The 27,050-nt window shown below is 40.5% G+C and overlaps 1 protein-coding gene across 5 annotated transcripts in view; it reads right to left on the bottom strand.

The window, feature by feature from the left end:
• Positions 1–27,050, bottom strand: part of Stx8 (syntaxin 8) — a 265,408-nt gene that overhangs the window by 200,626 nt on the left and 37,732 nt on the right. For all 5 annotated transcript variants that reach the window (XM_005399384.2, XM_005399387.2, XM_013522155.1 and 2 more), the window contains exons 6-7: positions 17,377–17,501; positions 4,593–4,685 (exon numbers count right to left, since the gene is read on the bottom strand). In XM_005399384.2, the coding sequence (XP_005399441.1) occupies positions 4,593–4,685; positions 17,377–17,501 (218 nt within the window). The remainder of the gene's footprint in view (positions 1–4,592; positions 4,686–17,376; positions 17,502–27,050) is intronic.

Here is a 27,050-nt window from a genome sequence, read left to right as displayed (position 1 = left end):
CTGGAGAGGTAAAAGAGGTACAGACACAGAGGTAACTATAAATATATTTTTCAGCATAAAATAAGTCTGAAACTACTTTCTCTGAACTGAAATTAAGGTGTCCTTCCAAGGATCTAGGGGAAAATCCACTTTCTGGTCTTTTCTGGCTCCTGGAGCCTTACTTCCTAAGTCTTGCCGTATGGCCCCGTTCCTATCTTCAAAGCCAGTGGGGTAGCATCTTGTTTCAGCCATTGCACTGCCTTCCTCTTCCTCCCCAACACTTTTTTTTTCTTTTTTTTTTTGCAGGGCTGGGGCGCAAGTCTTGCACATGCTAGGAGAGTGCTTTACCAATGAGTTGTATCTGCAGCCCCTGCTTCCCTTTCATAAGAACACCTGTGATTGCACTTGGGACTCACTTGGGTAATCCAGGATAATCTCCCCATCTTGACAACCTTAACTTTACACATCTGCAAAGTCTTTTACTATATAAGGTAACACAGATTCCAGGCATGGAGATACAGATATTGGCGGCGGGGGTGGGGTAGGGAGGTGTGGGGTGTCGTTTTCAGTCCATCACATCATTTTTCCCAATTTCCCACACAAAAATTCAACCAGGCGTTCTAACTAACCGGTGAACGGTAGCTCACTCTTATGTGTGTGAGATCTCTCATCCTTCTGTGTCCTTCAAGCAGCACTGTCATGTTCTCCAGTTCTTTCCGAGGACACGCTGGTCTCAACCCCGCATGGGTGCTAATAAGGCAAGTGCCTCTCTTTTCACACTGGTCCCTAGTGTGGCACACAAGCAGGGGGAAGACACCACTGCTAATCCCCTCCCTGGCACATGAGCAGGGCAATGGCGGGGGTCATCAGTCCTCTTTCACTCTCTCTGAGAAGGTTGAAAACTGAATTCCTACACTGAAGATAATTTGACCCTTCAGCTTTGTGGTTCTAGTCTAAGTATAATGAATTTTATTAGCAAGGTTTTGATATTTGATTCCAAAATGGCCTGGCTGGCCATTATCCTGGCCTATTGTTTCTCTCATTTAATGAAAACCAAAAGAATAATTCATGGTTCAGTAAATCATATGGAGATATTTACAACAAAATGGTACCCTTTTCCAGTGGGTCACAATAAAGATCCAGATGGGGCTGCAATCCTGCTCCCACCACCTACAGATAAAATGGTCTTTGTTCCCCTTAGTGAATGGAATAGAAGCTGACTATAGTCTTGACAGGGAATATAGTTTTTTATCCCCAGAGAGTCTCAGTTCCTGTGAGAGAAAATGGCTGACTCTGCCCTATCTCTGGAGAGAAAATGTGCACATTAGAAAACCACCAGCTTAACGGCTGTCTCCCTGGGAGGCAACCACAGAGAAAACCCCGCTTATGTTGGCAAATAAAGGAAAAATACCTCATGTTTGTGTATGTCATGGATCCATCCGAGTCTGGGATGGAGAAGAAGGTGGGGGGAGACAAGAAAGAGGACGCAAAGGGCTGGGATAAAATGTGTGAGAGCACAGAACTCTTGACTGTGACTCAGGCTGCACGTGACGCCATGTAGTTATGTGAATGCTCTACATATGTGTGGGGTTTGTGTCACGTGAATGTCGGAAACACAACAGAAAAGTACTGCACTAAATATACTGTGTCCCCATACTCAGCCAGGGCACTGGTTCTCCAACTTGGCAGCATACACAAATCAATCCTGGGAGTTTTAAAAGATTCTGATGTTTGGGCCCCACCCCTGAAGTTTATTTGGTATAAAGTATTATAGTAGAGAGAACAATGGCTTCCCAGAGATGGCAATGTCTTAGTCCCTGGAACCCGCAGATTTGTGAGGTTACAACAAAGGGGCACTGAAGTTGTAGACTGAGGTTACTAACCAGCTGACCTGGAGGTAAAGAGACCATCCTGGACTATATGAGCGGGCCCAAAGTAACACAAGGGTCCTCAAAAGTACACAATAGAGCTGGGTGTTCTGTTGTACCTATAATCCCAGCTAGCTACTTGGATGACTGAGGAAGAAGGATCACAAGTTCAGGCCAGCCTTGGCTACATGCTGAGATCCTGTCTCAAAATAAAACTAAAAAGGGAGAGGGGTGCGCCTCAGTGGCAGTATGTTTGCACCCTTGCCTAACATGTATGAGTCCCTGGGTTTGATTCCTACTACTTAAAAAATAAAAGTGGAGGAGGGAGGCAACATTACTGGCAGGAGTAACGTAGCCTGAGAAACACACTACCTACTGCTGAAGGAGGGGACCCTGAGTCAAGGAACATGGGTGCCTCTACACACTGGAAAAGCCAAGCGTTGCATCCTCCTCCAGAGTCTCCAGAAAGGAATGTGGCCTTGCCAACATTTCAGTTTTAGCCTAGTGGGACCCCTGTCAGATTTGGTACTTACAAATCTGTAAGGCACTACATTCACATTATTTTAAGCCACCAAGATTGTGGGTAATGTGTTACCCACAACAGCAATCAAAAACTCACAAAGCCGCAGCCTGGGCTTTAAGAGTTTTAAATCTCCCTAGGTAAGTAATTTGCAGCAAAAAAAAAAAAAATTCCCCCCCCCCCCGCCCGGTACCGGGAATCGAACTCACGAGTTTGCACTTATCAGGCAGGTACTGTGGTGCTGAGCTAAATCCCCAGCCCCTTGCAGCAAAAATTATGATAACCACTGCAAACAAGATAAAGATGTGCTGGCATGATGATTTATAGTAGAAGAGAGTACAACGATTTCACCTGGGAAGTTAGTTCCCCCCGCCACCCCAAGTTATGCTCCTGCAAGTTGTAGCCATCTCACAGGTGCTGTGGTTCTACACATTACAGAAGACGCACACGTCACCAATTTGGGTGTCTTTTCTAGTCTAACCCACTAAACATGCGACAATTTCTTTGGGAGAAAGAACAATTGCACATTGGAAAAGCAGACTTTTCTTCTTTCCTTCCCTCTTCTCTCTCTTTTTTGTGGTACTAGGGATTGAATTCAGGGCCACACCCATGCTAGGCAAATGTTCTATCACTGAGCTGCATCCCCAGCCCTGGTAGGATTTTCCTGTATTTTCTTACTATACTGTTTCAAGGAAGGCATTGACCAATAACTGAATTATAGGCGAACACATAAACTGGCCAGCTCGCATCAGCAACATCAAGAAAAGGACCAGACTATCTTCCCCTCTGAGTTGAAACTACTAAAAACCATCATTATGACTGTAAAGACAGAGGGCTTCTCAAATTACATTAGTAATCTCTTTATTTGTGATGATAAACAGATGGCATTTGTTTATCACAGAAAAATGGAATGATACTGTGCAAATAAATGAACTCGCTCTTTCTAGGGATCAAGAAAAGAAGTGCCCATTATATAGTTCAGACAGGCGCAGCCCTCCCTGCAGGGCAAGCCTTTGCCCACCACCAGGACACCCGCGCCTGCTCATACATAACAGTATCCCTTCCTAAAGCTGTTCCATCACAGTACTGTTGCCAAAAGCTCAAACCTCTCAAATTTTCAGTATGTCTTCTTCTCCCCATATTTGTCTGCCTGGGACAGGAAGCAGGTGTAATAGAAAAGACAGTCGTGTGAGAAGCAGAAGACCTGAGTTGGACTCTCAGCCATGTCACTTATAAATGATGTGGCATTAGGAGTTCTTTGGGCCACTCGGAGTTTTGTCTCTAACAAATGAAGATGACTCACGTTCATGACATGTGTGGTCAATGAAATGCTCAAGGTGACAGCGCTTAGCACAGAGTAGGCGCTTTCCGTAAGTGCTAGCTTCCCTGGATGCCATCACTTTCAGGCTTTTGCATACCACCTCCACACTATGCTTCCCCACAGCTTCTTTTTGCTGGCCTCTCACTGGGTTCTGGTGTGAGGTCAGCAAAGAGAAGAGACTTGGTCTCTGACTGCACATGCCTAATCTGAACTCATGCTCCCCACTCAGAAATCAGCGTCCCTTTTCAATTCCCTTCACTGTGTCGATAACAGGAAAAGCATTCCCTGTCCCTTGAATCCCTCCTTTCTTCTCTACCCCTACTGCTCTGACTCTGTCAGGCTCTGCCCCCTCGTACCGCACAGCCCAGGCCTCCCTGATGGCCCTCATGTCTCAGGGCTCTGTCTCTCCCAGTCCAGTCTGCTGTGTATGCAAGATAATCTTTCTCCCATTGGATTTGTCCCATCAAACCCTGAAAAAGACCTTCAAACATGGTTTTGCCCACTGCCTAGTATTTTGATTGAAGAACAAACCCCTCGAGGAATGCAGTTGATACAAGGACCACACAGCCTTGCTCTGCCTTGCATCGGCGTGTACCAAGCACAGACAACTTCACATCACTGCCACATAAAAGGAAAGCTCTTGGGATAAATAGACCATAAAACAAAGCATTTTAAAAAGCAGTTACTGAAAACTGGACATTTTAAAATCAAATTTCTTTACATAGTACTTTATAGCTGTAATCTAAATTGGCCACAAACCACCCTCAATTGCATTAAGCCTCAACAATCCACTGACATTAAACAACTCGACGCGTTCTATAACATTAAAATCATTCAACAAATATCCCAGTTTGTGGTATTTGTATCAAAGGGCAAATCTGACCAATCTCATACGTGGTCTTACCATTTTGTTCATCCAACTCGTTCCCAATTTCCTGCCCCATCTGTTTTTGGCGACTTATGATAGAGGAAAGGGCATCAAGGCCTGCGTCCTGTTCTGAAAGAAAAAGAAAAACAATTAACTAAAAATCAAAGGGAAACACTCGGAAGTTCATAAATATGATCAAGCATAGAACACAATTCAACATACAATAAATAAATAGTTAACATCACTGGAACAAAAAAAAAAACCTAACTTACACCTTATTCTAAAATGATATCCAGATTTAAATAGTTAACATCACTGGAACAAAAACAAAAAACCTAACTTACACCTTATTCTAAAATGATATCCAGATTTAAATTTTTAAATGTGGAAAATGAAATAAAATTTGGCTACATAAACATTTAGACTTTAGCATTTATAAATCAGTAATAAAAAGATTTAACATCTCAATTTTCAAATGTATAAAGGATATAAACAGTAAGTACACAGGAGAATATTTTTTACCAAAATATTTTATAACAAAAACACATACAAGCTTTGATATTATTTTTTTAAAAAATGCAAATAATCATGAGCTTTTAAAAAAATTTAACCAGATTATAAGGATTAAAGAACAATGATATCCAAAGCTAAGTAAAGTGGGAAGAACCAGAAGCTCCCAAGTACTATGTAGTAATAGGATAAATTAAACCTTCTGATTGAAATATTGCTTAAAGGTGCCATTTTTAATCTACCAATTGTGAGTCTAAGAATGTATGTAAGAAGACATGCAAGTAGTATACAATGAAATATTTATGAGGATCCTTCCTGTGCTAGATATCAATTTATTACCTCTCAGTTCCAAATTTACCCTGACTGCTCTTTGAACATGGATCTGGCCCCCTTAAATACTTTAATACACCATCAGAAGTGGTAGCCCGTGCCTGTAAGTAATGCCAGCACTCTGGAAGGGTGAGGCAGGAGGACTGCAGTTTGAGCCCAGTCTGGGCACGTTAGCTAGACACTGACTCAAAAAAGTAAATAAAAAGGGTTAAGGAAGTAGCTCAGTGTAAAGGACCTGGGTTCAATACCAGTATTGCAAAAGCACCCCACCAACAAAGAGAGAGGAGAGAGGGGGAGGGGGAGGGAGAGAAGGTGACACTCACTACTACAATTTCTCTGAAATCCAGTGATCCACAGCTGAGTACTTGCTCAGCCCTGAGGGCCCACGCATCTCTGGACACTCTCTGCCTAAGATTAGCAACTGCACCTCATGTGCTATCTCTGCATTCTTCAGAGTTCTCTTCACTTCTTGCTAGCTAATCCCTCCTTACTTTAATCCACTGTTGTAGTGGATTAATATAATGCTCTATATTAAAGTCCCCCTGTCAAAGTTTTGTCTCCTGATTGGACCTAGAGTGATATATTTCTAACAGTGAGACACCAGAAACTACCTAAATGCCCCAGCATGGGGATTTGTTTATAATATTAGTTATCCAGACAGTGAAACAGCACATATCCATTAAATCATGTTATTTATGTACATTTTAGTATTGAAAGTTCATGATATGTTATTGAGTAAAAAAGTAAAATACACCACCCAGTACCCACACACAAAAAAGTAGTATATGAAACAATGTATACTAAAATCCTATTTTGTTTAAAAGACAAAGATATATTGCTTTTCTGGTTCTTGAAAATTTAAAGAAAAATGAGTTAAATTCAAATTAGAAAGTTATTGAGAGACCCTTTCTTTAGAATTTGTTTTGTTTTGCTTTTTGTCTTTTTGAGACAGGGTCTCACTACGCAGTTCAGGCTGCCCTTGAGCTCACTTTGTAGCCCAGGCTGGCCTTAAATTTGCAACAATCCTCCTGCTTCAGCTTCCCAAGTGCTGGGATTATAGGCTTGAGCCACCACACCTGGCTCTTTCTTTAAAATTTGATGCTTCTTTTTTTTAAAACAAGGCAATCTCAGGTGCCTCTTTGTAAGACCTTTTTTCCTTTGCTTTCAGGTACACTGGGAAGAACACTCTGAGGCTGAGTCCACTGACTCTTTTCACCCAAGTGACATGTCAGGTGAAGGCAGCATTATGCCAGCTAAAGCTTCATACAGTCAGGAGAATTTTCAGTGGCTGTTTAACCTAGAGGGATGTCTACTAAAGCAGAAATCACAAAGGTCTTCTTGCTTAAGATCACATTAACATCTACTTATATTTTTTCCAAGTCTTTTTATGGAATTAAGCCATTATACTTAGTTCTTTTAATTCATCTGGAATTTATTTAAACTAAAGGTGTGAGGTAAGGATCCCTTAGTGACATTTTTTGACACTATGCACTTTTTTAAAGCTATAAATGTCTTGCTGCCTCTAGAGACCATTCCAAGGGACCATTTTATAGCAAAATTACTTTATAATGAGGTCCTTTTGGTCTTTAGTAACAACCTCTTGGATAGTCTCCAAAAGAAATCTATCATCAACCTAGCACTGCTATAGGATGTCCAATGCTATAGTAAAATTCTAAATGCGTCCAAAGAATAATCTATATTTAGGATGGAGTGTCAAGTGTGAATATAAATTAAAAGGTAAAGCAATTTAAAAACAGGAAAGGAGATTCCTCTAGGATTTTCAATTAGGAAGAAAGTCACTGTGTCCTGAAGTTGCTTTATCTCGTAGAGACACAGATTATGAATGAAAAATACATGTTATACTCTTTCCCCTCACACTTCTTGTCTGACTTAACTACCTAAAGGTCATCTCTCTAAGGTGCAACAGAAAGAGGACTAAAAGTTCTGCTCCACTCAAGTAACCTCTGTAAGACCTTGGCACATCCTCAACATGTTTAACTGTTACAATAAATTTCTTCCCACAGTCCACAGACACAGAAGATAATTGAGACACCGTGCAGGTAATAATAATCACATCAATTACCTGAGCTTCTCTAAAGTAGCATTTCTAAGGGAAGGTCATAGCCATTTAGAGATAATGATCAAAATAAAATGCCGCTGCTCACAAAAGTATAAGAATCAAGAACCACGCAGATAATCTGTTATAACCAATAAACTACTATACACGTCATAACAACAGTTCACTTCCATGATCTGCCCTACTCTATCACATAACCTGAGGCATTATGATATCATAATAGGTCATTTGTGACATATCACACTGTATGAATCATTCTTCAATTTTACAATGGTATAAATATTAAAAGATGGATGATCATTGTGGAAGGAAAAATAATGGACCTCTCCTTGACATTCATGTCCTAATCCCTGGAACTGTGAATAGCTTACCTTACATGGCAAAGGGACTTTATTGATGTGATTAAGGTTAAGGAATTTGAGATGGGAGATTGGCCCAGACTATCTCTGGACCCAACTTAATCATACGAGTCCTATAAAGCAGAGAACCTTTCCAGCAGCTGTCAGAGAGAGCTATGAAGAAGGGCCAGAGAGACGCAGTGGTTGGCTCTGAAGATGAAAGAAGGGTGCTGTGAGCCAAGAGATGTGGGCAGCCTCCAGAAGCTGCAAACGTCAAGAGAATGGACTCTCCCCTAGGGCCTCCAAAAGGGAACACAGCCCTGCTCACATCTCGATCTTACCTCTGTGAGACCTGCCTTGAACTTCTGACATACTGAACTGTATGACAATAAATACATTTTAAGTCATGGTGTGCTATTTTATTATGGCAGCAATAGAAAACTCATACAATCATTTTTTAAAACCTCTGAGAACAATTAGGTGTGTGGATACTTCCTATCTTTAAATATTCAGGAAAGCCATCTTCTAAATGTATGTCATGTAATTGTGGCAGGACAAGTGGTGGCTGTAGATTTAAAAAAAAGAAACAGTCATTGGAATCTATTCCTGCCAAAAATAGCAACCTGATTATGATCAAGCCACTAAATCTTGCTGTCCCTTTCTAGAGAATATCTAGGGCAGAAGAACAAGCTAACAACACATAATGAGACAAACGGCAAGACCTAGACAGTGAAAAGCTACGGGACAAGGGGCCCTGCTCCACAGAGACACTGCAGAGAGGGGAGGAGCTGGAAAAGGGTTCTATATATGAAAGGAATTGAAGGAACACACCAACTAGTTACAATGTATGGGTGATACTCAGATCCCAAATTAAATAACGTAAAAGAAAACATCATACGACAATTGGGATATCTGAACAATGACTGCATGTCTGATTATATTAAGGAATTAGTTAATTTGGTGTGGGTGATCAATGCATTGTGGCCTACTTTTTAAAAGTTATCTTTTACAAATGTATTTTAGAGATATATTCTGAAGTATTCACCAATGAAATGAGTGGGTAGATGTATAGATAAGATCAGATTGGCTATGAGGAGAGATAATTATTGAATTAGGATGAGAGGGGGAAATTGAGTCATTACTGTCTCTACCTTTGTATGTTTCAAATTTTCCAATGCAAAAGAGTTATCAATATTAACAAATAAGAGAGACATTCCTAAGAGGTACAACCACAGTCCCCTGCCAGAGCACATGACAAGGGCTGAGAATGTGCCTTCTTTTCCTGTCTTTGCCCCAGTGTGAGCCCAGCTGTGGCCCAGAGTACTGCTATGTTTATCCAAGGACTCACACATGTAGTACTTGCTGTTTACGTCAGTCAGTGACCACAGAGGGCCCTCTAGGTTTATAGAAGAAACAAACACAGTCCCTGGTAGGTGAAAAGGCTCTGGCCAATACTAGACAGCCCTCTGAGTTAAATGGTGCAAAAGCCAGTCTGCGCTGTATTTCCCAGTGCTCAGGGAGAAGCAATGGAACTTCTGACACTTAACACACAGGAAGGAGCTCTTCCTCCATAGGGGAGGTGCGAACAGATGAAGAAATCACATCCTCATTTTACCGTTATCAAATGACATCCTCATTTATCTTTATCAAGCTAGACAAAGAAGTTGGTCACTATGTTAGGACCCTCAGAACAAGTTCTAAGGATAGATATTTTCATTTTTATTTGAGTTTAAGATTTTAAGAAAAGAGCCAGGTGTGGTGGCCCAAGTCTGTAATACCAGCACTGGTTGAGGCAGGAGGGTCATCATGAGTTCAAGGCCAGCCTGGGCTACATAGTGAGTTCAAGGCCAGGTTGAACTACATAGTGAGACCCTGACTGAAAAACAAAAACACAACAACAAGCAACTTGCCAGCAAAGCAACAAAGGACACAGCATTTCAAAACACAAAGAACAGGGAGAAAAAAACCCCTAACCTGCATTATACGTATGTTGCTATGTGCCCCCATTTCTTTGCCTCCCCACTCCCAAAGGCCAGCCAGCTTTCAGAGCGAGGATCTCAACACAGATGTGCTCTGCTTTGGCGCCTCCATGCAGAAATGCGCAGGGCACCTTCTCATGCCCAACCTGCAGCAATCCCTGAATGTAGCCCCTTCTGGGGACAGGACACTTTTCCTGGCTAAAAACAACTTATTTTGGTAAATGCAACAATGCCAGGAAAGCTCATTAGTATTAGCTATAAGGTAGAGCTTTCAGAAATGGAGAATACTAAGAAGAAAACACTGCACTGCTCTTCTTTTCTCTATTTTCTTCCAAACAAGGTAATGAGTGAAATACACACAATCAAAGACACGAGAGAGTCACAGTGTTTCACTTATTAGAAAATTTCACTGTGAAAAGGGAATTCAAGAGAATTAGACTTCTGCTTCTAGCCAAGGTGGACAGGGACCAGATTTCCTTCTAGCCAGAAACAGTGGGGTTGGGACGGACAAGGCAAAACATACACAGCAGTTTCAAGACACGGACAGTAGTCAGGACAAAAAGGGCAGGGACCCTTGAGACACAGAAAACAGAAAAGATGAGCTCCAAGACTGCCTGGATCACTGCCGTGCCAGCCGCCCAGCCGCAGTGAGTGGCGGGGAGAGTCCAGATGGAGCCAGCAGATTTGGTGAGAAGTCCGAGTAAGTCCAGGTTGCTCAAGTCTGAAGGGCACAGAACTAAAGAGGAACAAACTGCACACAGTGCTCTGCAGACCTGCAGAGTCCACACCGAGGCTCCCACTAGTGGTGTTCAGGGCTCACATGAGGACTAAACAAATGACCTGAGGCTGGGGAAGAAACAGCTCTAAAAAGCTGAAGAATGACTCTCCGAGCTCCATAGGGTCTGACATAGTGCCCATCCCCACCAACCTGGTCACCTCACTACGCCTGGAGCGTCACATAGGCTCAGGAGTGGGTAAACTACCTCTAGAGCGAAACATCAAACACTGCCTGTGAAGAGTCACACCGTAACTACTCCAGGCTTTGTGGTTCATGTGATCTGCAGAGCAAATACTCAGCTCTGTCACTGTAAGCAGGAAAGCGTCTAAGGGTAACATGTAAATGCGTGGGCATGACTATCTGTGTTCCCACAAAACTATTTATGGCCCCTAAACTTTGAATTTTATATAAATTTTGTAGGTCACAAAATTTTCTTTCTTTAATAATTTTTCATCATTTAAAATTTTTAAAGCCAGTTTTTAACTTGCAGACTATACAAAAACACATTGTAGACCAGATTTTGCCCATAGGTCACGGTTTGTGACACCTATTCTACCATAATAAACACCTCTAGGTCTAAGACCCAAATAACTTAACTGTATCCCACAGCAACTCTCAAGAATATTTCTAGAAATTCAAACATATCCATTATTGAAAAAAAGCACAAGAGCTGGCAGCCAAATGACTGTTTCCTTCACCAAGCTCAGAAACAAGACAAGCGGGTCAACTCTCAGCACTGCACTAGAGGTTGTAGGAAGTGCAATAAGGCAAGAAAAACAAATAAAAGGCATCCAGACTGTAATGAAGAAGCAAAATGAAAAAAAAAAAAAAAAAAAAAAGGAAGCAAAATGGTCTTTTTTTCCCAGAAAACAAGACCACTGTATGGAAAATCCTACAAATTCAGTAAATATACTTTTTAAAAATGAGTGAATTTAGGAAGATTGCACAATCTTTAAATAATATAGGAAAACCTTTTGCATTTGTGTATTTGTGGTGATAAAACCCAGGGCCCTTGCACTGAGCTAAATCCTCAGCCCTTTTTAAAGTTTTTTTAAATATTGAGACAGGATTTTGCTGAGTCACTGAGTTCCTCAGACTAGGCTTGAACTTGCAATCCTCCTGCCTCAACCTCCCAGAGTGCTGTGTTTAAATAAAAGCAACAATCAGATACTATATTTATAAATTTTAAATGCCATTTATAATAATAAAATATATGCTATTTATAATAAAAGTATGAAATACTGAGGGATAAACCTGATAAATTATATGAAAGATATATACAGTGAAAACTAAAAAGCAATGCTGAGAAAAACTAAATAAATTGAGAGATTTGCCATATCCCTCGATTAAGTGACTCAATGTTGTTAAGATAGAAGCTCTTCCCAAATTAATCTTAAGATTCAAAGTAATCCCAATCAAAATTCCAGAAAGCCTTTTCTTCTCCAGTGCTGAGGACTGGACTCAGGATCTCAAGTACACAGGCAAATGCTTTACCACTAAGCTATATCCCAAGCCTGAAAGTTTTATTTATTATTTTTGGAGGAACTGCAAGCTAATTCTAAAATTCATAAGAAAGCGCAAAACATCTAGTAATATCAATAAAATTGTTAAAAAGAACAAAGTTGGACAACTTATCTACTTGACTTAAAAACCTGTCACAAAGGTACAATAATCAAGACAATGTGGTATTATTAGACCAGTGTAAAAGAACGAAGTTCAAAAATAGGGCCATAGAGCTGGGGATATAGCTCAGTGGCATAGGTGCCTGCCTAGCAAGTGCAAGGTCCTGAGTTCGATTCCCAGTACCAAAAAAAAGAAAAATAAAACAAACAAACAAAAAAATAGGGCCATAAATATATGATCAACCTTTTATATAAAGATGAGAAATCAAGCAAGAAATGAGTTTTTTTTAAATAGTGTTAGACCAAAAAATATATCCCAATCTTTAAAAATTGAATTTCAATCCATATTTTACTATAAACAAGATTAATTCAATGTAGATCTGAGAAATAATGTAAAAACCTAAAATTATAGAATTTCTAGAAAAAAAAAAAAAAAAAAACAAAGCTGCAAATCTTGTGGCTTGAGGTTAATCATTTATTTCTCAGAGATAGCCAAAAACACAAACCATTCAAATTTTTGAGGACTTAATGAAAGTTAAGAATTTCTGCCCTTTGAAAGATTCTGTTAAGAGAATGAAAAAGAAAAACCATAGATTGGGAAAAATATTTGTAAAAAATAAGTCTGACAAATGACCTATAAAAGGAAATATAAAAATTTTTCACTTTGATAAAAACAAACAATCTAAGTAAAAGTGGGCAATTTGAAGAGATGCTTCACTATAAAGGACACAGGTGGCAAGTAAGTGCATGCAAAGATTCATCAGTCATTAGAGAAATACACATTAAAAGCACAACAGAATATACCTTTTAACCTCAAGATGACTAAAATGAGAAAAGCTGACCACACCAACCTTTGCTGAGGATGTGAGACAGCTGTAACTCTTATATGCTTCTTGTAGGAGTACAAATGGTAGATTCACTTTTGAAACTAGCTGGCATTTCTTTAAAAGTTAGGCACACGCTTCAAAAATTCAACAGCAAAACATCAAATTACTGGATTAGCAAAACAGGAGAAGGACTTGAAAAACATTTTACAAAAGAAGACATACAAATGCCTAGTTATGTGAAAACACTCAAAGTAACTAATCACCCGGGAAGTGAATATTAAAACAACAACATACCTTGTTCCAGCTAGTAGTATCAAAAAACAAAAGATGACAATTATTGGCAAGGATGTGGAGACAACAGAGCCCTGACCATAGTTTTTAACCACCATTGGTGGCAGTATAAATTAGTATATCCACTAAAGAAAACAGTATGGATGTTCTTTAGAAATTTAAAAATAAAACTACTATTATGGTCTAGCAATTCCACTACTAGCTATATAAAGGAAATGAGATTAGTATGGCAAAGAGACATCAACATTCCCATGCTCACTGCACTAGTTTCAATAGCTAAGATTTAAAAAATCCACCTAAATATCCTTCAATGGAAGAATGGATTTAAAAATGGATGAATGGATTTAATAGTAATGGAATACTATTCAGCCATAAAAAATCCTATCATCTGCAACAAAATGAATGAAACTGAAGGACATCATGTTAAGTGAAATAAGTCACAGAAAGCCAAATAGCAGATGATCTTACTAATAAGTGGAATCTAAAAATGTCAAATTTATAGAAGCAGAACACCGAATGTGGTTACCAAGGGCAAAGTAAGGAGGGAGGGTTAGGTGGGTGTTTAGGGAGATGTTGGTCAAAGGATACAAAATTCCAGGTAGGCATAAAAATTTTAAGAGCTCAAATCTTGGAAACAACCCAAATGCCCATCAACCGAGGAATGGATAAAAAAGATGTGGTATTTTTATACAGTGGAGTATTACTCAGCTATAAAGAAAGATAAACTCGAGGCTTTTATAGGTAAATGGATGCAACTAGAGACCATACGCATAAGTGAAATACATCAGACTCACCTGTGAAACATCATATTGTCTCCCTAGTATAAGAAACTGAAAGAGTAAATAAATAAGATCCAAAAGGTACAATGGATATTGTGAAAGGGAAAGAAACTGTTCAGAAGGAAAGAACTGGGGTGAAGGAAAGGAGAAAAGAAGGAAGAAGGGGGGAATATATATATATACACATACAAGATAGCTAAGACAATTGTACTAATTTCTATTAGTTCACTGAAAGGAACAGTTAGTGCTTATATTGTTTGATCAATTTTGCATGCCTGTCTCTGGTAATCTGAGCAACTACTTGAAATATAACAATATACAATATAATAACCACTGTTAATTTCCTATCAACTTGTTTTGAAATTCTATACCAATTTTATTGGTTTTTAAAATTCTTTTTAAAAGAAAAAAATTTAAGAGCTCTATTATACATCATGGTGACTAATATACTTGCAAACTGCTAAGAGAATAGATTTTAAGGTTCTATATATATTGGCTTGATTTAGCCACTCTACAGTGTATACATAGTTCAAGACATGTTGTACACCATAAATATATACAATTTTTATTTACCAATAATTTTTTTAATTTTAAAAACAAACAGTTAAGGGCCTGGGATGCAAAAACACTTGCCTAACATGCACAAGGCTCTGGGTTCACTCCTTAGCATCATGCACACATACAAACACAAAGAGGCTAGACATACACCTCCTAGATGACTCAGTCATTTTACTTGTAGGTATTTACCTAAAAAACATGAAAATTTATGTCTATAGAAAGGCTTATACACAAATGTACACAGCTTCGTTTGTAAGACCTCCAAACTGAAAACCACCCAACACTTGTCGCAAGTGAATGGATACACAGATTGCGGTAGATTCCAACAATGAAATACTATGATTTCACAACATAATATGAAATACTGGTATTGGGATGACATAGATGAAATTTAAAGTAATTATGCTAGAATGATAAACTCAAGGCTTTTACAGGTAAATGGTTACAACTAGAGACCATACTCATAAGTGAAATAAACCAGACCTCCATGTGTAAGCAACATATTGTCTCACTAGTGTAAGAACCTGAAAGAGTGAATAAAAATTAGGATGTATGACAGACATTGTGAAACGAAAGGAAAATGCTTAAAAGTAAAGAGCAACTGGAGTGAGGGAAAAGAGAAAAGAAAGAAGGGGAAATTATGTATGCATGTATATACAGGATAGCTGACATAGATGTACTACTGACTTCTATCGCTTTACTGGAAGGAACAGTGAATGATTACTTACTTATTTGATCAATCTTGCATGTCTCTATTTGTTTTCCTGAGAAACCATTTTGAAGATATCAATATGTAATACAATAACCACTGTTAATTTCCTACCACTTTGTCTGTAACTCTGTATTGCTTGTATTGTTCTTACGCTATTTTGTAAATGGACGTCTGTTTGTTAATGTTTTCCTTCTTTTATTTTTATAATAAATTTTTAAAAATAAAGTAATTATGGTAAGAGAAAGAAGCCAGATCTCCCTCTCCCCCACCCCCGAGTTAATACTGTATGATTCAACTCATGTAAAATTTTAGGAAACAGAAACTAATTTATAGTGACAGAAAGCAGATCAGCAGTTGTCTAGAGATGGGGGAGGGACAATAGGACTAATTACAAAGAGACAAGGAGAAAATTCCTATTAAACGAGACAGTGAATGTTATCTCCATATTACTGTTTGTTATTTTGACCGCAGTCATGATCTAGTGGGTATATACATATGTCAAAGTTTATCAAGTTGTACATTTCAAATATGTGCTGTTTACGATAATGTCAAGTATACTTCAATAAAGCTTTCTGCAAAGTACTACTAGAAAGTGAACTTATGTGTACACACTGACATGAAAAAATTATCCATAACAGATATTTAGGATTTTTTTCAAAAGCTGTGGAGTTATATATATATATATATATGATAGCTACAGACCTCATGACCTGACTGTGTAAATATATGTTTATACTAAATACATGGTGTGAGTTTAAGTTTTTAAAAAAATTATTTTAGTAAAAAAACATATGGCTATTAACCTCACTCAAAATACCATACCTTGCGCTGAGCACACTTGCTCTATTTTTCTTGCCGGTTTCTGAAGTTGTACGTAAACCCACTTTTGTGCCTTTAGTTATGCCTTTGTGGCTGCCCCAACGTCCTGAACTGATTCAAAATATTGACCTTTCACTTGACCTTGAGGAAGAGCCAGAATTCGCCTGCTGTCAGATCCACTAAATAAGGTGGATGAGGACACACCATATGCTTTTGCGAGCCTCCCTTTGTAGTGGATGGCACTCAGCAGCAGCATTCACCATATTTTTGATCATGCCTCATAAAAACGCTCAATGACAGGACTTTTAGAACTGCTTTAGAAAGTAGCAAGAATGATGGGACAAGTGTGTTCAAAGTGAGGGAAAATTTTTGAGGGGCTTAAATGACAATTTCTCTTTTACTGTAATAAATTCTTTTACTTAAACACCACCATACATTTTAATGACACCATACACACACACACGGACGTGCTCACACTTGCACATACACATGTATGTGCAAAAAAAAGTCTAAGGAAATGTATGTTAATCCATTCAGTTTGAGACCAGATAAACAATACGGAGAGCTGTTCATCTTATCTGTTCCTATATGTTTCAATGTTGTACAGCAAATATATATCAGTTCTGAAATTTAAAAACATGAGAAGTTTAAAACTAACTGGCTGATGTAAGAGCTTATGGGCAAGATGAACTTGAAGGTCAAAGCCAAAATGACTTTACAGAAGGAAAAGATGGAGTTGTGTGTTTGGAGAAAAATAAAGGCACACGAATTAAGTTCACCAGGACCTATATCCAGACTCAGATCTCTTCTCTCTACTCTCACCTAGAGGAAAATCACTACTTCTATCAGCTACCAAGAAAAGTGACAGCAGCCCTCAGGTATTTGGAGGCACAAAAATACCAAGAGCTTTAAAAGACCAACGGTTGAGCCAGGTGTGGTAATGCATGACTGTAATCCCAGCACTTTGGAAGCTGAGGCAGGAGGATCCTCAGGAGTTTGAGGCCAGCCTGGGCAAGGGAGTTCAAGACCAGCCTGCCCTACTTTTTAGATAGTGAGACCCTATCTAAAAAAAAAAAAAAGACCAATGGTTTTTCACTGCAATTTTCTATAGGGATAAGGAACACAAAAAGCTACAATCATAAAAACATAGAAAGATACAATCTGGCAGGTTTGTGAGCCCCACCACCTGGGTATTCATACCTTGGATAATTTTCTGCTGCTGTTGCCGGAGCTCATCGAATCCTAAGCCCCTGGTCTCCTCTGGCTCCTCAAAGAGCCAAGGGCTAGGGGCTCCTCGCTTAGCCTCTTCCTTCAGCAGGCTGGACCTGAGAACACCACAAAATGCGTTACACATCTCAGAAACTATGGCTCGGCTGCACACTCTTCCGAGTGCTGGGGCGGCCAGCCTCGCATGCTTTTAAAATTCAGTTTGCACAATTCATTGCACCCTTAGTCTACACCAGGAACTGTATGTGTGGTGCTACACAAGGTTGCACATGGCAGAAATCTAGGCCCCAGGTCTACAGCCTGTGAAAGGGATGATGGGACAGCACAGTACTCAGAGTAATGCTCCAGGATACATCTGACTCGATAATTATGGAAGAGGTGGGTGAATGAGGCTCTTTAAATTTCAAAAACACAAAGCTCATTGGAAATAGACTTTTATTCAGTCAAAGTTCGTCTCCCTGGCTGTGTGACACCAAAGGTACAGATATTATTTCTCAAGCAGATATAACATTATGATTATAAATTACAGCATAAAGAAAAGGCCATATAATTTCTCATTAAATAGCATTTGGTTTGAAATGTTACACGCATGTAAGAAAACACCACACTGAAACCCAGTATTTCATAAAATTAATATGAACTAATAAAAATGTATTTTAAAAGGATATTTGGTTTCTCTCAGACAGAAACACATACACTTTCAAATCCAACTTTGTTAATATAATGTAGCATTCACAACACAATCAACACATTCAAAGTATCGGTCCTAATCTTACTCCTAGTCTGTGCCCCTGTGCTCCAGACATACCGATCTTGTCCGAGGAACAGAAAGCACACAATTTCCACCTCACCCTTCTGCTTACAGGGCTCTTCATCTCCAGTCCCTCCTCTCCTGCCCCAACCTGTCCACGTTCTGTCCCACCTAGAAGGGTCATTTCACCCAGGAAACTACTGCTGATAACTTCAACGCAGAGATGAACATTCGCTTTATAACTCTCATGAGTTTCACAAAAAATGATGATGGTAACAATGATGCTACCGTAGTACCGGTAGCAGAAATAGCAGAGATTAAGCAGTAGCTATGTGCAGGCCTGGCTTCTGGGGATTTACACAGTTCGCTTATTTCTCCATTAGTCATGATTCATCTCCTATCAGCTTCTCCTATTGCCTAAAATAACTGCTGCCCTGCTTAACCTTGCGTGTAGATACACTTGCTGTCTACTAGACAGAAAGCTAAACCTGAAAACCACCCTGCGCTGTACTGCATTGTTCCCCAAGATGAAGTAAACAGCTAACAGCATATCACCCCCCAGAAATAGATGGACAGTAAGAGAAAATTCAGGGGGCTCCTGGGGAATTAAGTATAATCATTCATTCAAAAAAAATCTACTCAGTACATATTATGTGGTAGGCACTGTTCTAATCAATGGGATAAAGAAAAGCCAAGCAATGGACAAAACAGACCACAATCTCTGCCCAGACAAACCACAGATTCCGGTTACAGGTGCTGTTTTTACTCTGGAGTGGGGGAGGGGCACAGGACAGGTAAATGGTCAAGCAGCGCTTGGGAAAAAATAATCAAGTTAACTATGATCATTACATCAATTACTGCCTCGTGTACAGAAGAGGCCTTGAAGAATTACTGTTTAATAAGTATATCTCAAATAGCAATATGAATTTCAGTTTTAGTTCCGCATGTGGTATCCAATAAAAGAATGTAACATGGATCAAGAAACAGACTCAGACCAAACTGCGAGAATTGGATTCTTAGGACTGATCTTAAGCACAGAGTCAGGCTCTCTTACGCAATGTACCAATGAACCTGGCAAACAGAAGTGCGACTTTCTTCCGATTTATCAAAAAGACAGACGCATTCTTTAAAAGCTTACTTTACACATCAGGCCCCCGGAATTTAAGATGTCAAGATTCTGGATTTATTCCATATACTAATCATTCAGTTGCACCTAGCTGTGTAGATAGGGGGAAAAGCAAAGAGAAAGGAGACTGGCAATCAGAGCACACCTCTTAGCTCCTAACCCATCTCGCAAAGCCAAGTTTTGTCAAAACAGAAATCACACGGGACTCCATCGTGGCTCACTGCTAAAGCCTGGGTCAGAGGCACCGTAGTCACCTCAAAGGCCCGTCCTGAGCAGCCAGGAGCAGCCATTCAAATGAGTGTACTGCAACTGGTTACTCTGCTCCTCAAAGTGAGAGCTGGCGTGTCCCGCTGTTGGCTGTTGTGCTACTTAGAACATGCTTTTAAAAATTAACATCGAACTATCTTGAAGATACCAATAGGTAAAATAACAACCATTGATAATGTCCTAAAAAAATGAAAATTAACATCGATGGGCGAGAGGCGTTGCTTAGTGATAACCATCCAATCACTCATTCATTCAAAAAAACCCCTCCACAGCATGACTGAAGTCCTGAGATTAATCTTTCACATACATACAAAAACTAGTATTTACGGGGGAAAAAACAACAATTGTGAATTTTTTTGTTGTTGGTGCTAGAGATTGAACCTAGGGTCTTGTGCATGCTAATCAAGCACTCTACCATTGAGCTGTATCCTCAGCCCTAAATGTGAAAATTTTTAGCAATTTCAAAAAAATGACAAATTAGGATTTCAAACATGTGAATGTGTGAAATATTTTAAACTACTGCAGAATAAAAGCAACAACATAGACACGACTTAATATTAATGTGAACACAACACCATAAAATACATAGGAAAGATTTAGCAGGCTTATCTAATTCCTAAAGCTGAACTTGCCACCCACCCCTGCCCGTTCTGGTGTTTCCATTTTGCTGATGTTCCAAATCTACTGGGAAATCCAGCAATGCACGAGCTTCACTACTAAGAGCAAGGTGACACTGAGATCATAGGTGTCTCCTATTCGCAGGACACTTTCCCTTCATTAGCTTTTATGCCCAACTTAACACTTGGAGCGATGCTTATTAACACACAGCAGCCCCTACAAAGACTATGAGAATCTGGGGAAGGGGGAGAAATAGCACGTGAATAGTCAGAAAGAAGACCCCACATAAAACTTCAGATGAAGCAAGTCCTCATACCCCTTACCCTGCTTGAAAATCGCGTTAAAGATGTGCCAACTATCTCTGCTCAGGACGTCTCCCTATGGGCGCTCTATCTGTGTCTCTACCCTCTCTCTACTCCTGCCTTCTCCCTATGGGCGCTCTATCTGCACCTCTACCCTCTCCTGCAGCAGTCTTCAACTTCCCCTCCTCTCCGGATTCAATGCCCACCGCTCAAATCCACCACTTTCACCGCACAAGCTTTTCTCCTCCTATGCCCTCTGTCTGGGTCAGCAAGTCATCCGCACCTGGCCTTTGTCTCCTCTCCCCTACACCTGGCCATCAGTGAGTAGGCCCTCCCTCAGAGACACTTCCCGAGCCCACATCGTCATCTCCAGCCCCGCAGGAACAGGCCTGACCCAGACCCCCGTCTCTCCTGTGGATCTCAACACTGGTCCTCCAACTGGGCTCCTTGGTCCCAGTCACCTTTATCCAATCATCTCACATTCTGATGCAAGAACACTCTCTCTCTCTGTCTCTCTCTCTCTCTCTGTCTCTCTCTCTCTGCCTTGGACCTCACCATGTCATTTCCCTGTTTTAAAATGTCTGTGGCTCCAAGAAGCTAAGGTCAAGCAGAAGCTGTACAAGACGGTGATCTCCGCACCGCCACTGCTCACCACGCCCCCTTCCACACCCCGCATCTCCTTCGGCCCACACACTGCTCACCACCACTCCCAGGACGGCACCAACTTTCACACGCTCATGTTTCTGCATGAGTCTCAAGTGTCCCCACCCCCACCCCTCTGCCCATCTGCCAAAATTCTATTCATCCCCTAAGGCTCCGCTCAAATGTCACCTCTGCTGCTTAGCCCTCCCTGATCCCCGCCCAGCCCCCTTCCCTCAAATCAATCACTCGCTGCTGCTCCCACGGCACTCCGTTCACAGCCTCGACGGTGGCATTTGTCAAGCAGGATTGGAGTTAGTTATTTACTCATCTGTCTCCCTTCCTAAATTACGAGCTCTGTGAGGAAAGAGGCCACATGACAGTCATGTTTATATCCCCAACACCAAAACACAGGGCCTCGGAATATGCCAGAGAAGCAGCATTCGGGAAATGTTTATGAAACAAAACTGGGAAAACCACTAAGGGTTCTAAGCCAGAGACACAGAACGAGAGGCGTGTTAAACATTTTATTTTGAGAAATTAAAAAAAAAAAAGTCAGCTGCTACCTACCTTCAAGACTTTAGCAGCAAAGGCTAAGGTTGTTCCAGCAGATGGAGAGAATTAACTTGAAAGAATTCTGTCAGTAAAGTACCTTACAGCTCAACTTCACCTTTGGAATGACAAGAAAAGGGACATTCCTGCTTTGCAAAGCTAAGCTGAAGAAGGAAGTGCTAATTACTATGCTGCTGAGTTTAGACTTGTTTTTTTGTGGGGGGTAGTGTTTGCTGGGGACCAAACCTAGGAACTCACACATGCTAGGCAAGCTCTACACCACTGAGCTACACCCCAGCTTTTTTTTTTTTTTTTTTTTTTTTTTTGAGATGGGGTCTCGCGTTATCCAGGCCAGCCTCCAGGGGTCCTCCTGCCTCAGCCTCCCAAGTGGCTGGGACTTCAGGCCCATCCTTTTGTTTCTGCCTCATATTTAAAAAAAAAAAAAAAAATCAGTAATTTGTATCCTTAGAGTTCTATCCTCAGTATAGAACTTACCTAATAATTAGAACTAATCAAACAAATGCCATATTAATAAGTATGTTAGTGTCTGCCCTACCTAGATTTTACCCAAAGGTTTCCCAGTCACTTCTAAGCATATAAAACAATTTCATTTTTATCTCCAAAAGAAAACAGTGTACATAATTAAGTTATAATAAGGGGGGGCACAGGGCTCTCTGACAAATGAAGTTTAATTTGTCTGAGTTCATAGGGAACTGTGCTCAGTTCTTATCAACTGAATACAGAACTGAGAAGCCAGTGAATTCCAAGAAGTAGCTTTTCTTAGCATTTCAAAAAGAAGCCAGAGTGACTGTATGAGATGTTTGTTTTGTCTGAGAAAAGTATCAGTGTTTGAGTGTTCACAGACCACAGGGAGGCTGGCAGTTAGGACTCGCAGAGCTGTTTCTAGGGAGTCGGAGAACTGAGCCTGCAAAGATTCACAACTAGTCTTGTCCACAGATGGGAAAATGCTGCTCAGGTATGAAAGGGCAATTCCTTTTTCAAGGAATTGAATATAAAGATGCACAGAGCCTCATATTTCAACTGAAAATAGATTTTCTGACAGAAATTCTTTGGAGATAAAGTCTAGCAGCAATCTGTGCACTGGGTTACCACGAAGAGCGGCGGCAACAGGGAGGCAAACCAGGAGGCCGTGCAGTAACCTCGTGGGCAGCAGGGGGTCTGCACCAGGGAGATGACCGCTGCGACCGGAGAGGAAGGCACAATCGATACACTGACTCGGAGGGAGATCCCACAAGTGTTGGGAAGTAGAGCACATATGGGGGTAAAGACTTCCAAACCTGGTGCAGCTGAGAGAACTGACACAACTTGGGGAAAGGAATACTTCCCATTGCCTTTTGAACCTAAGCACAGGTCCTAAGAACAACCCCAGAATAGCACGGCTCCTTTAAAATCCTGGTCTACGGCAGGGCGTGGTGGCACAGACCTGTGATCCCAGCACTTGGAAGGCTGAAGCAGGAGGATCACTGCGAGTTCCAAGCCAGCCCGGACTACATAGTGAACTCAAGGCCAGCCTGAATTACACAGAAAGATCTTATCTAAAACAACAACAACAAAATCCTGATCTATGGATGAATGTATACTTGGAGCCACATTTACAGCCTATTAACTTCTTTCAATCCAATCTCCATCCCACTGTATGTATTTCTGAATCCCTTCCATCCTTCTACCCATCCATGGACTGGGGATATAGCTCAGCAGTACAAGCGCCTGCCTGGCAAGCGCAAGGTCCTGAGTTCAATTCCCAGTACCCCCCCCCCCCCAAAAAATACCCATCCACAAAACAAACAAATTACTGAGCACTTTCAGGTGTCAGGCACTAATCCAGGGGCCCGCCTGTGAACAAGAGAGACATAAATACCAGACCTCACAAAGCTGACACCCTTGGGATAACACAAAAACAACACCCTGCCTAAAGCAAAATAAATTCTCAAAGTATTCAGTTAGTCTGAATTAAAAAATCTCTATGAAGTATTAGTCCAGAACATATAAGAATTTCTTGTTTCTATAAGGAAATATTTTCCTTACCTATTATCCAAGGAAATTTTACCACAGAACCCTCAAAACCTACCACAATCAAACTGTTTTTCTAATTTTAAGTAAATGCCATTTGTCCCCCATGCATCACTGGGCAAATCTATCCAGGCATCTGGGGAAACTTCAAAATTTAGAAAACTGGAAATTTTCATTATCCTTCAAACTTCAATACAATCGCTAATAACATCAGAGCAAAACGGCTCCTTCGAGCTCATGATCTATTATTGATGCGCGGATACCTGCAGCCGTATTTTCTAAGCTTTTAACTTCTTTCAGGCCAGTAGCCCATCCTGTTCCTTGTGTCCCATCCATCTTCTTAATAAAAAGTTTTCATGTTAATGAAAACCTTAATAAAACAGTTCAACGAAGAATAAAAATGCAACGTGGAAAAGGCCACCAGACATCATTACTTCAGCTTCCAATCCAAATTTCACAAATTCCAGAGTATTATTCCCGAGCCACCCAGGCAATCGAAAATCCAGCAGCCAAAAGGCAGTGTTCTTTACCTGAACTTTTCAACTGCCATAGGTACCTTATAAGTGCAAGAGGCTTCGAGATGGGACAGTATACAAAAACACTAAGAATTCCACAAGTGAGCAGGTTGGCTACTCTGCCAATTTAATAGTGACTGAGCGCCATCTGCTGGTTAATGGTTAAAGCTCAACTACAACAATCCAGGGGTCAACATTTCTTGCAAACAGTTCTGCGCTTTATTATTACACGGTACATATCGAGCACTTGCTTAGGAATAGTGTCGAAAAGTCAACGGTATGTTCACGTAGCATGAGGGACTTTCTGTTCCTGGATCCAGACCTTGTCAGTAACTACTCTCGGTGGTTATTTCTGCTCTCAATAACAGCTCTCACCTTCTTCCACTTAGCGCCTCACAATCAACCAGTTAAAGGACAAATCCAGTGGACTGTCCAGTTGAAGGGAACAGATTGGGTTCTCAGTACTTAAGCATTTGGCATCTCCAGTGATTTCCAACTTTGTCTCAACACAGTTTCCCATCTTATTTTGCAATATTTGTTGCCGTCCTTATTCTATTATTTTTCCCGCTTTCACCACTTTTGTTACACATTTAACGTAAGTTCTAGCCAGAGAAACTAGGCAAAAGAAAAAAAAAGTGCCTGTTGAGAAAAGGAAGTAAAATTTTGATGACAAAAGATGACAAAATCTTATCTACAGATTCCATTAAGATTATTGGGACTAGGAAATAATTTAGAACAATTATAGTATGAATAGTCAACATACAAAAGTTAGTACCAATACGAACTACAAACATTACCTGAAACAAAAATCAAGAAGGGAATACCATTTACAATAGGTACAAAAAACACCAAGCAATAAGTTTAACTGAAAAAATGGGTATTAGTCACTGTTCTATCACTAGATCAAAATATCTAACACCTGCAACCTTAAAGGGGACAGGTTCATTTTGGCTAATGGTTTCAGAGGGTTCATTCCATGTCTTGGTTACTTTTCTCATTGCTGAGACAAAATATCCAATGCCCAAAGTTAAAGGGGGAAAGATTTATTTAGCTCACAGTTTGTAGAGGTTTCAATCCATAATCGGTTGGCTCTAAGGCAGGGTGGTGTGGCAGAGGGGCAACCATTATGGCAGCAGAAGATACCAAAAGCAACAAGAGAGGAGAGCCATTCTTATTTTATAAAATAAAAATGAAGTGTAATTAAATGCTTAGTTGTGGAAATTATTACTTTAACTTGGACAAAGACACAAGTTTAGTGTAACAAAATCATTGTTGGCAGGCAGTGCCAGCAATAGTAATAAAAATATGTTGACTAATACACAAAAATACATACCTATAAGCCTGGCACTCAGGAGGCTGAGGCAGGAGGATCACAGGTTCGAGGCCAGCCTGGACTATATAGTGAGCTCAAGGCCTGCCTGAACTAGAAAGTGAGACCTTGTTTCAAAAAAAAAATTCCAAATTTGGCAATGAAAGACTGCTTAAGGATGCCAATGAGTGCATGTAAAGATACATAGACGCCAAGGACTGCCTAAATTACCGTCATTTCCACCTCAACGACCTCATGTTTTATTACACTAATTCATCTACTTCGTATCTAAAAATGCCAATTATTGAGATGGACGCCCACAATTTTAAACACAGCCTCCATTATCTCTAGGGGCAGGGCCCAAAAATCTGTAAGCTCCCTCAAAGTGACTTTTATGCAGCCAGCTGGATGCCAATGTGCAGACTGACTTGGAAGCAACTGCTCTAGAAGAAGCAGGAGCTGAGAAAGTGCACAGTAAGAGGGAAAATGCCAGGTGCGCGGCTTCTACTCAGAAGGGGCTCCCTCACCTCAGGTCTTCCACCGTCCTCTTGGTCTCCTCTCCGACACATGAATTTATCCCCCTTCTAATCTAGACCATTTATGGCCCAGGCCACGCACCTCGGCGCTTCATTATGCATCATTACAGATCATGTTCTGATTGTTTTATGCAAAACAGCAAGAATTCACCAAATGGCAAGTGAGTTCTGTCTTCCCTTCTGCTAAGACAGTGGTGACAAGCGTTTGTGCAAGTTTACAGCACACTCTCGGTGACCAAGGGCATTCGCAGACATTCATCTCACTTAAACTTCACAGTAACTGGAGGAGCCATGATTATCTTCATTTTACAGAAAGTGAAGTCAAAACTCAAACCAGCACTAAGCCTTTGTTTCTTTGTTTCTTTTACTCAACCCTGCAGTGCACAGTTAGCAACATGCTGTCTGAGCACCCAGTGGAGCAGCAACAAAGGCCTCAGACCAGTGAGAAATCAGATGTGGGCTCCAAAAGAGAACCACGGTAAGGGGCCAAGTTCCAGAGAGACAAGACGGGGACAGAACTCAGGGCAAAAGGTGAAGACTTGAGCTCTCATCTTCGCTTGGGGGAAGCTGTGCCCTTCACCACGGGCACAACAACTACTCTAAGACTCAGTCCCCTCATCTGCAAACCAAAGAGTAATCCCTTCTCTGATGCCTCTGAAGAGGTGTTCTAAAGGGCCAGTGAAATTATATAGGTATATTAAAAAGCTTGGTAAACAGAATAGGGAAAAATGGAAAATCCTTATTTTTAGCAAACAAATAATTTTTTAAAATTTCTTTTAGAGCTGGGTGTGGTGGCGCACACCTGTAATCCCAGCACTCGGGAGGCTGAGGCAGAAGGATCGTTGCGAGTTCGAGACCAGCCTGGGCTACAAAGTGAGCTCAAGGCCAGCCTGAACTGCATAACAAGACCCTGTCTCAAAAAGACCAAAAAAAAAAAAAAAAAAAAAAAAAAAAAATCTTTTAAAAGTTATAAAAAGTGCAAGTTGGAAATAATGTTAAGC

This window comes from Chinchilla lanigera, unplaced genomic scaffold (genome assembly GCF_000276665.1).
Source record: "Chinchilla lanigera isolate Chin_1 unplaced genomic scaffold, ChiLan1.0 scaffold00066, whole genome shotgun sequence".
In the NCBI taxonomy this organism is placed as follows: domain Eukaryota; kingdom Metazoa; phylum Chordata; class Mammalia; order Rodentia; family Chinchillidae; genus Chinchilla; species Chinchilla lanigera.
This window is presented reverse-complemented; position numbering and strand designations above follow the sequence as displayed.